Genomic DNA, 12,076 nt, shown 5'->3' on the forward strand with positions numbered 1-12,076 from the left:
AATAAATACGTAATGGCCACTTTTATATATAAACAAGTTATATAAAATTCTGAACTTTAATAATGTTGTTTAAGCGTATATTTCAAGTGCTTCCTGCGGGCACTTTTCTTCAGAGCATGTGTTGAAAATTTCTAGGCAAGTTTTCACGAAGTTTTGGTGACTATAGTACTATATATATATATATATATATATATATATATATATATATATATATATATATATATATATATATATATTATCCATTTTTTCAATGTAATATAATTTGATTAATACACTAACAGTTAAATTAAACCTTATATATATAAAGGAATCTTATCCTTTAATCTTCTGCGTCGCAAATTATTGTTTTCCAACCGATGGATATTGAAATCCCTGTATGTACAGTCAGAAAGAATATTAAGTGTAGGTTGGAACTATCATTTCTTATATCTCGAACCTGTACTTAATATTGTTTCTTACTGTACAATGTTGTCAAATTAAACACTATTGACAATTTACGTTCAATGTAATATTTATGTACATAGTAATAACACAGCCACACACACACAATAAATAAATAAATAAAAAAAATCTGCACCGGATCCCAGGGTGTGGATTCGGTGTATTTTGTTACACAGAATCCAAATTACGAAACTTGAGGAAGATCGATCTGTCAATTTTTTGTTATGGGCGAAAAAGTTGAGCGATTTTGGATAGGGGTGATACACGTTATACAGCAAATAAAATAATAATAATAATAATAAAGAAAGTTCTGTGCAGCGGGCCCCCAGGGTGTGGACTCGGTGTATTTTGTTACACAGAATCCAAATTTTGAACCGCTAGGACGTCTGACCGTGTCAATTTGTTCTATGAGCGAAAATTGTGTGACCTCCCTATCGAAAATCATTCAAATTTTTCGCCCATAAAAAAAAAAAAAAAAAAAAAAAAAAAATGACGCAGTCAATTGTCCTGGGGTTTTGAAATTTGGATTCTGTGTATCAAAATTCGTCGAATCCACACCCTGGGGTCCAGTACACAGAGCTTTATTTTGTGTGTGTGTGTGTGGCTGTCTAATTAAAACTCATCTGAATAATTGTCCTTTTATATATATAGATAGATAGATATAGATTTTTTTTTTCAAGGAATACCGGTCCTTTAACGGACATAAATACTAAAAGGAGTTACACCATTTTGGAATTATGGCTTATAGACGACAAACACAGAAAAAAATCCAACTCTACCAGTTATTTATGGAATACCTAAGCTACACAGTAAAGATATACCCATGTGACTCATCATCTCAGGAAGGTTTTATCCATCGTACAAATTGGCTTAATAGCTGTGGCAATACTGTTGTTACAAATACAACAAAATTCAAATACGAAGTTAATAATAGTTTAGAGGTAAAAATGAAATGAAATTTTTAAGTTTTACGTCCTGCGTTGATGGGAAATGAATAAGTGGTGAAATAAAGAAAGTGAGAGAAAACGGGAGAAACCCGAGAAAATCCACGCACATGGTGTTTGTCCACCACAAAGTTCACTTTGCAGGAGCTGGTATCGAACCAAGGACCCCAGGTACCAGAGGTGAATGCTCTACCACTGAGCCACCGCGGCCCCAGTGTAGAGGTAAAGAATGAAGTATATTCTTCAGTCAGTGCGGATCAATTGGCATTGTTGACATTCATGCATATACATTTAGTTATCTTTGTTTCCAACGACTTACAAACTGAATGAATTACACATTTGTGAGTTAACCAAAATGTTAGAAGCATATATTAATGAAAAGAGAAAACAACCGATTTAAACTTATTTTCACACACCAGATTCTCTGTAGTTGCAAATTCAATAACACGCAAATAATTAAAAAGTGAATAACTGGATCGGAACTCGAACCTGGAACCTTCGGCGTACCATGCTGATGCGTTAACTGCTACGCGATGGCGATATGCCGAAGGTCCCGGGTGTGAGTCTCGGTCCAGCCATTCACTATTTGTGTGTTATGTTAGAAGTATGTTTACTGAACTACTTTAAATTCGAGGATCGAATCTATTGGCAAAGGATGATCTTATCATGCGAAAGTTATCACCGGTATTGGCTAAACCATTGGTTAAACTATTTCGAAACCAACATTTTAGATAAGCCTGAATTTTCGTTTCGCGGATGACATACTTGTGATGCACAGAAATGAGGAAGAGCTGAATTCTCTTCTAGGAAACTTAGAGAGTGTTGATACAAAGATAAAATTTACGATTGAAAAGAAAAGCAACAACTCCACAAATTTTTTGGACGTTATATTTTATAGGAAATTCAATAGATTTTAATTCAAAGTATTTAGCAAACTTTTAGCAAGTAATATATTCACCAAAAGAACTTCAGGACACTCTTGGCAGACCAAGGCCAGCGTATGGCTAAACATGTTTATTAGAGCTTTCAGATTGGTGACATTTCAGGAACTTTTAGCTGAAGAACTGAATAAACTATAAAGCAGTCCTAAAAATTTCAGAGGGTATACGCTGTTTTGTGATCATCTTCGATTGTCATAAAAAAAAAAAAGCATATTTTTAATGAAAACGCACGTATTAATTCAAATAAAATATAAATGACACATTGCTGTTTTATAGTCTAAAAGCGTTTCATGCCATCCCACATGCCGTAAGCGTCGATGGACCACCGATGGGCAACTAGCGACATCTCGCTAGACATTGGCGGCCTCTCACGACGATCCGTTTCTAAAATTATACCACCAGCAACCCACCATGGCAGAGACGCGATGGAACGCCAAAAAAAAAAAACACAAAATACATTAAATCATCTATATGCGTGATTTGTTTATATCAAGGTGAGTCTAAAAAACGCTTTAAAAAAAGATTTTAAAACTCCCGGGGTGGGCGCGAACCATCAACTTTATGATTACTAGCCTCGTGTTCTTTCAACTTCATCACGGAGGTTATGAAGAAAACAACGCTTGTAGTGAGATAAATCGTTGAAGTCTTTTTAATTTGGCTAATCAGAGTGCTCCTTTAACCATGTATATTCGACGATAACCGTTTGGGATCAGATAAAATGTATTCGGCATGTAATAATATAACAAAATGACACGCGTCAACTTACTTTATTTCATAGTTCTCCATATTCACTTTCTAATGATCGGTGAAAATTGCCATCTAAATTCATATAATTATTCGTATTCATCTCAAGATTTTTCACTTCATGATGTAGAGGCAGGAGGTTACTACTGACTCCCGGAGCTCACTTTAGGAACTATTTGTCAGTAAAAAATAATATATAATAATGATAACCGCATGCACATGAGAGGCGATAGTTCGTGTTGGTCCCGGACCAAAATGAAGTCCTCGCTGCTACCCGGTGGTACCTTCGATACTCCTACTCTAGATATCTGTTTCGACTCGACGAAACCATGCCACTAGTGGCACACTAGCGCCAATCCTTCGACGCATCGCTGTATCGACGATCGACATTTACCGGTAAGTGGGCCACTAGCTGTTGACGACGTTTACAGCATGGGGTCTTTTTGATGACACTTCTTACTTAAATCACCACTTCCAAAGACTCCCATCAACTATTCACGGCACTATTCGATCCATTCCATGTGCTTCACTCATCTGTCCCATAGCTCTGGATCCATGCGTCTTAAAACCACAAATCCATTTATCATAAATACGCCATAGCAAGGTTGGTATCCAAAAAGAGCAGTCCACATCCGATGCTTATCTTTCTACTGTGCTTGATCCCAGGATTTAAATGCCAGGCGATTGGCCCGGCATAACCCCCAACCTGGAGGACCAGGCTGACTGCAGCTCCGAAGAAGTGGGCAATGGAGGCGCCACATCCTGACGCCGGGTTATCATTGGAGTCATGGCTCAATTAAATAAATAAATATAAACGAAACAAAAGTAGAAAGTACTATACGCTTTGAAACAGAAGGTACACTGTAATGACTACGATTAAGCAGAGAGTATACGCCGTGTACCGCCGTGTACCCTCGATTACAGCTCTGCTATAAACCTAGGGTGTATTAACGGCTACATTCCTCTTAGATCCTAACACATGCAAACAAGAAATCCACAACATGTATATGACGTGGAAAAATAGGTCTGAAAAACTCCTATGGGTCCAATTTCCATTGTATTCAGGTAAAAAAAAAAAAAAAAAAAAAAAAAAAAAAAAAAAAAAACACTAGAAAAATACAACCTTAAAGTTAATTTTAAGCGTTCTAGAAGCATAGAAAGAACTTGTAAATCATTATAAAAATTATTCCGTGGATAAGCACAGCTTAAGTGGCATTTGCCAGGTCTTACGTTCTTGTGACACTTCCTTATGTGAAATGATTAAAAGAAAAATTAGATTAAAGGAACACATGAGAGAGTCGCATGAAAATGTAGAAGCTGTTTCAGTGTTCAAAACATCTCCAAACTACAAAACACACAGTTTGAAAAGTAGAAGTATTTTACATCGGGCCACTTCATTCGTTATTATAGGGTTTAATTTAGCTGTTAATGCACTAATCAAATTTTTTCTATATTAAAAAAAAAGTATGTAAATACACACCACTGTAGTGACCTATATGAAGACCTGCATAGACTAAAAGAAATGAAGAATTTCAATATAAGCTTTTTAACAAAAGTGCACTTGAAATATAAGCTAAAAAAAAAACACATGAAAGAAGCAATATTCAGGAGAGTTTTTAAATTATTATTATGCATTTCATACGCTAAGTATTCAAGGATTGATTTCTCCATTTGATATTATCTTAAGAATTATTCCAGAACTCTGTAGTGAAAGATATATAAAAATGTTAAAAAGTACTACAAAATCTGACTTAAATAAAAATACGAGGGCTATCTGAAAAGTCATTCACGTTTAGGCGGGTGCTTTTAGGAGTCATTTTGTGTAGTGACTTCTACGTATCTATTCAGTGCCCATTCAGCTATGGATGGGTGAAGTTCGTGTTGCTTTTGCTGTGTTCATAATACACTGTTAACATAAGTGCTCCGATTGAAAATACCGGCAGTTATGAAGTGAGATCGGTCATACGATTTTTGTTGGCGAAAAACACAATCGATTGGCATTCATCGAGAACTGTGTGAAGTTTAGGGTAAAGATTTGATGAGGTGGAGTGAGACCTCCTGTTTAAAGATAACCGCATGAACGTCACGATCAAAAATCGATTGAACATCATGATTGAAGACCAAAGTGGGCGACCGGAACTGGTCGCAAAATCAATGACAAGATTTGTGAAAATCGCCGTTTTACGATAATAGAACTCCGTGTGAGTTTCCACAGATTTGACGGAGTTTATTGTATGCAGTTGTGACCCAAAAGTTAGGCTGCCATAAGTTTTGTCTAAGATGGGTTCCAAAGGTTTTGACAGATGAACACAAAACTCAGCGGATGGTACTCGCCTTGAAGCCTATAATAAAGACGGGGATTCTTTTATTGACCGTATCATTATTGCAGACGAGACTTGGGTTAAATACGTTAATTGTGAAACAAGAAAATAGCCCATGGGATGAGGACACACGTTTTCCTTTTTTTTTAACCTTACAACTTATGTCTGCAAAATGTACTGCTAGTCAATTTCTTGGAACGTGGTGCAACAATTATCGCTGAAAATGTGAAACATTACAGAAGTTGTGAAGAGCAATTTAAAACAAACGCTGAAGAAAACTGAGTGCAAAACTCCTTCTGTTTCATGACAACGCACGCCCGCACTCAGCCAACAAACTCAGGATCTCTGACAGGCCTTTCATTAGGAGGTTTTCGACCATCCGCCATATAATCCGGATTTCGCACCAAGTGACTACCACTTATTTCTCCACATGAAGACCTGACTAGCAGCACAAGGCTTTCATGACGACGCAGCCTTTCAAACTGGCGTGTAGGAATGGTTCAAGTTAGAGGCGGCTACATTTGATGAAAATAAACTTTGTTTTGTAAGCTTGTTCATCGGTATGATAAGTGCGTAAACTTGTACGGCGACTATGTCAAAAAGTAGTGTAACAGTGTTGCTTCAAAATGTATCTACTTTCACTTGTCTTCTTTTATTCCGAAACATGATTTACTTTCTGGATAGCCCTCGTATAAACTGGTGAAAGCAAAAACTTATTATTACTAATCTGTATTACAGTTTTAAGTCTTAAGCCTAAGCTGTGAAGAAAAGTGCCCGCGGGGAACACTTGAAATAGAGGCTAGAAAGAACAGGAAAGGAATTATTCAAGAGAGTTTTCAATTATTATTATTATTATAATGTGTTCCATACGCTCAATAATTGATTTTCTCTGTGAATGCGACAGTTTTTACATTGGAGTGACCAAGAGTAATATGGAAACAAGAATACAAAGACATACAAGAGACGCAAAAGATAAGGGTTATATAGTTTCTGGCTTAACACGAAATCTAGGTACATCCAAACTCAACTTGGAGAATGTCAGATTACTAGGCAAATGTCATCACTAGTGAAAGGAAATGTGTATATTTCGTTAGGACCAAATACCCAGAGTTAAATTTGGATGAGGGTAACCCGACAAGTATTGAGATAGTTATAAACTGCTTCATTGAAAAATACAAATCTCAGTGAGTTTAACTTGCATAATTAACATAATTTCCACGTTATATTAGAGGCTACAAGTTGAAACAATTTACCCATGAGTAAAATTTTACACTTGAAGTGCAGTGCAATGAAGAGGAGTGAAATACTTAAAATTATAAATAAGATGTATTAATAATTGTGGCTAAGATTGTTTATTTATGTATAATTGTTTTCTCCAAATTTTGAGGTAGTGAGCTTAGATGATTACGAATAGTTAAAAAAAGTTACTTTTAATATTATTGTTTTCTTTGAAAAGTGATAAGACTGGATTGCTTTTCTGTTAGTGATGGCAATCCCAAAGGGAGTTTCCCATAGATTGTATCACAGAATCTCTCTAAATGATATTTTAGCCTTAATTCTGTTTTAAAAATGAGATTGTAATAAACTTGAGTGTTATAACCAAAGTAAATTAAATGTGGCTAAGGAAATAAGAGAGAACTGGACTAAATGACCCCACGACCTCAAGAATATGAGGGAGATTAAAAGCAAGCTGATATAAAAATCCCTAGAAATTTTCTCTAAAAATATATACCCCCAAATATAGACTCCCCCCACTGAAGGGGTCGCGATGCACAGTGGTAGTGTTCACCTCTGGTGAATGATATCCTTGGTTCGATTCCAGCTCGCACCAAGTGCGGTTTGTGGAGGATAAACACCGTGTGCGTGGGTTTTCTCTGGGTTTTCCCGTTTCCTCACACTTTCTTCATTCCACTATTTCATTCATTTATCTTCACCACCATCTTCTTTAGCCTAGCCGACATAAGCGTGAGACGTAAAACTTAAAATATTATTTTATTTAGCCCCCACCTCCTCTGCCCCATCAAATTTAGATTGAAAGACTTCAAGTTGACATCACTGATTCAAACATAAGATTACACATACGAAAGGTAAAATATTATTACTCGGCTTCTGAGAAATTCTTTCCGATTTCTTTCAGATAGAATATTTACAAGGTGAATGTAGTGATTGGCAGTTACTGGCTATAAATCTCGCCTATAATTTGTCATCTGAACAGAAAACTTCAACCTTGGAAAATCTATTAGCGACTACCAAAGAATGGGAAGCTATAGCATCTCATCTACTTTCTACAGCTAAATACATCAGTTCATCAAATATACAAGCTCTGTCAGAAATGGGTGTCACTGTTTTAGATAAACTTGACTCTTTCTATGACGAAATCAGGTAAACTTAAGTTATATATTATTTAAGCATATAGTTGTTTAAAGGTGCAGTGAAACGTTTGCAACGATCACCGCCATTAGTGTCCTTTTTAAGAAACTTATATTTTTTTGAATTCCTTTTTAGTTTAACATCCCACGATTATGCACCAAGGCTAAGGCAGACGGTGATGATGAGCTAGATAATAATGGTGGAATGGCAGAAGTGGATGGAAACTAGAGAAGCTGCGAAAACCCACGCACACGATATTTATCTATGTATGGCTCTCCCCAAGTAAGTTTTTAGTGGACAAATACCGTGTACCTAGGTTTTGTCGGGGTTCTCCGACTTTCTCCATTCCACCATTTTCACTTATTCTCATCACTGTCTTCTTTAGCTTGCACGGCATGGGACGAAAACTGAAAGATTTTCCTATTAGTTCATGTGAATACAAGGTGTGATCAAAAAGTAAGGTGAATGTAGTTTCACAGCGCCATCTATCGATGTTGTATCCATTTCAACTACTAAGCCTGGTAGCCTAAACCATTGGTATAGTCAGTGTAGAATTTGAACCAGTTGTGACATGTTAGTTTGGCTTCCAAAGGCAGAAGAGTGACGACGTGTTAAGAGTGTCTGTCGCGCGCTAACATTCTCACAAAATGTCAAAATCAGTGTATGGCGATGAAGGGATGGCATTGAAGACTGTTCACAAATGATATGAGCGATTCAAAAGCGGCAAGGAGTCGATTGAAAACGAGCAACGATCGAGACGTCCTTCGACGTCATAAACAGATGAAAACGTGCAAAAAGTGGCAGAAATAATTTGTTCAAACAACTGAGTGACCATTCGAGAGCTTTCCGAAGAACGAAACATCTCGTATGGGTTCTTGAAAAGGCGATTAAATGGGCAAATGGCTTTTTTGTTTACCACAAAAACGTGCCGTGGCACGCCTTGCCTTTGATCCGAGTTTTTGGCCGAAAAAAAAAAATTCCTGTCTGTCGACATTCACTGTGCTCTCCAGATACAGCACCATGCAACTTCTAGCTTTTCGCAAAAATTAAAACTGCTTAAAGGAAAGCGTTTTGATACCATTTCTGATATTGAGGCCACGACATAGCAGTTGAACCCTCTTCCAAAAAAAGCCTTCCAGAAATGCTTGCAGTCATGGATTTAACGTCAGAATAAGGGCATTGCTAGCCAAGGATAGTACTTTGAAGGAGATTAAATCAAATTCTACATAAGCTTATTAGTTTGTTTCTAATAAAATTATCGTATTTTTTGATCATATCTCGTACTTTATCTCTGACCTTTGGCTTGATTGTGCCTTTCACTAGTTAACTTATTTTTATAGTTTTACTTCACCTGATGAAGCGTCGAAGTTCACTCAAAATATCCTATATTCTTTAATCAACGTCATGAGTCGTAGTAAGTAGGTCAACTTCAGCTTTAAGCAAAGGGAATACATATACGCATAATACTTTTCTTTGTTTTAATATTCGCAGTAACGATGAGAAACAACTGAAAAATGCAATGGAAAACATACAGAAAAGCTTAACTTACCTTGTGAATGTCCTAACAGGTGAATACATGACGGAAGATTATACATATGTGAACGAAGTGGATGGGAAAATGTTGGAACAGCTACAACATACATTATCCAGCTGGAATGAACATTTAAGTAAGTGCTTTATACGCAAAACTTCGGAATTTCAATATAATGATAGGAAAAATAAACCTAAGTATATACGAGGGCAATTTTAAAAATAATTATACACTTTAGAAAATGTACAACACTACATTACTTTTCAGCATATTCAGCATTCGAATTGACGCACTTGTCATAATGGTTTATAAGGTTTGAAATTCTTTCTGCATAAAAAATCTTCCGTCTGGGAATGAAGCCACCCACTAACAGCATTATGAAGCGCATTGTCATTGTCGAAGCGGTGCGATGCAAGCCACTGTTTCGTATGCCTGAGGAGATGGTAGTCACTCGGCTACAAATCTGGGCTATAGCGCTGACTTCAGATGGAGAATCACTTCTTGCCGCATCGTGCACATCAGTTCGTCGATCTTAAACATATCACACACCATTAACGTAGGACACTTTCACTCATCGCGTTTGGTCCGTAGACACCACACATTTATTTTTATTTTATTTATTTATTTTATTTTATTTTATTATTATCTATCACCTATAACAGAGCTTGAGCTCCAATTACAATAGGCATTATAACTATGTAATTAGTAATATGCAGATTTACGAACATACCTCACAACATACATAAGCTATCACATTGTACCAATAATCAATATATAATATACATATTCGAAATTACATTGTACAAATAATTAATATAATATAAATATTTGCAATTACATGATAATTTTTAACCATTGCACAACATTACAGCCACAGCATACTGTGAAGAAGAATATACCAATAACAGAAATAAGAAAAAAAAAAGACTTAAGGAATAAAATAACACAATAAATCGAAGCAAAGCAAAAACATATATACATAAAATTACACAACAATAATCTCTTTAAGGCAATATAAATTCAATATTTCAAAATAATTCCTAAATTTAGTAATACTTGGCGTTATTCACAATTACCAGTACTATTATTTCATGTACTTAAATTCTCCCTTAAATTCGCCAAAAATACTTTCATTGTCATTGCAAAATCGATTTCATTTTTTCCTTTAATGGCATTATTATGTTTCCTGGAGAGTCTTATAAGTGGTGAGTTTTGATGAGACACTGAATTAGATTTCTTACAATAGAATGGTTGCCGATTACGTAACGCCTTCATTTTAACATTGAAGTTCAATAGTTGTAAACACTCATCACATTCCAGAAGGCCATTTACAATTTTATACAAAAATAAATGATCTGTTATTTCTCTCCTTAATTCTAATGTGTCACAAGTAAATTCATTAACCAAATTATCATAAGAAATATTTTCTTCATATGAAGATCTTCTATATTTCTTGTAGTACATATGTCGCAAAAATTTAATTTGAATTCTTTCAATTTTCTTAATATAACAGTGATAAAAAGGATTCCATACCACGCTTGCGTACTCTAGTCTGCTTCTTACATAGCTATTAAATAGCTTGAATGCAGTTTGAATATTATTTAAAACTTTAGAATTTCGTAGAACAAAACCAAGTGCCTTATAAGATTCATTAACTATTTTTTCAATGTGTAATTCATATGTAAGTTTGTTGTTTAGCCATACACCCAGATCTTTAGTAAAATTTACTCTGGTTAATGTTTCACGATTCATAACATATTCATGGATGTATGGAGTACATTGTCTTGAAAATGTACAGACTAAGCATTTCTTTATATTAAAATTAAGTTTATTTTGCAGCGACCATATGTAACAACTATCTATATCGTGTTGTAGCTCAATACAATCGAGTTGATTAGTTATCTTCTTATAAATTTTAAGGTCGTCAGCAAATAAAAGACATTTTGAGAAGTTAATAACACGTGGTAAGTCATTTATAAATAGTAAAAAAAACAATGGTCCCAAATTGGATCCCTGTGGTACACCTGAATTTACATTGAACATAAAAGAGTGTAATTGCTTATATACTACAAACTGCTTCCGGTTGCTTAAATAAGAAGAAATTAATTTTAGTAATTCATAAGAAAAACCAAAATTAGACAACTTCTGAAGCAAAATGGTATGATCCAATTTATCAAATGCTTTAGCAAAATCAGTGTATATTGCGTCCACAGAGTAGCCATCATTGAAAGAATCAGATATAAATTGAGTAAATGTGACCAAGTTAGTAACAGTACATCTTTTCGGATAAAAACCATGTTGATAAGTTGATATATAAGATTTAACATGCTCAAAAATTTTCTGGTATAAAATTTGCTCAAATATTTTCGAAGGAACAGATATAAGTGAAATCGGCCGATAATTTTTTACTTCACACGGATTGCCCGACTTGAAAATAGGTACAATTTTACTAATTTTCCAAATATCTGGAAATATTTGAGATTTCAAGATGCTATTGTATATATATAAAAGAGGAACACGAAGAACTTCCCCACATGCTTTAAATATATAAGTAGGTATTTCATCATAACCACTCACTTTACTTGATTTTAATTTTTTCACAGATATCTCGTAATCTTTTACAGTGATAGTAGAAATATTTAAACAGTGGGTTGTTTCTTGATAACTCGGTTCAGAAATTGTATAAGAAGAGCAATCCGAGGAATAAACACACTTAAAATAATCTGCAAAAGAATCCACTATTTATTTACTGGAATTAAGCAATTTACCATCACAAGTCATCTG

The 12,076-nt window shown here is 35.1% G+C and overlaps 1 protein-coding gene across 7 annotated transcripts in view; it reads left to right on the plus strand.

Annotated features, from left to right (window-relative positions):
- LOC145668970 (uncharacterized) overlaps positions 1–12,076 on the plus strand; it is a 66,146-nt gene that overhangs the window by 21,188 nt on the left and 32,882 nt on the right. For all 7 annotated transcript variants that reach the window (XM_081737270.1, XM_081737271.1, XM_081737269.1 and 4 more), the window contains 2 exons: positions 7,529–7,773; positions 9,253–9,428. In XM_081737270.1, coding sequence (XP_081593396.1) covers positions 7,529–7,773; positions 9,253–9,428 — 421 coding nt within the window. The remainder of the gene's footprint in view (positions 1–7,528; positions 7,774–9,252; positions 9,429–12,076) is intronic.

The sequence above is a fragment of the Thermobia domestica genome, chromosome 13, assembly GCF_964235325.1.
Source record: "Thermobia domestica chromosome 13, izTheDome1.hap1.1, whole genome shotgun sequence".
Taxonomy (NCBI): domain Eukaryota; kingdom Metazoa; phylum Arthropoda; class Insecta; order Zygentoma; family Lepismatidae; genus Thermobia; species Thermobia domestica.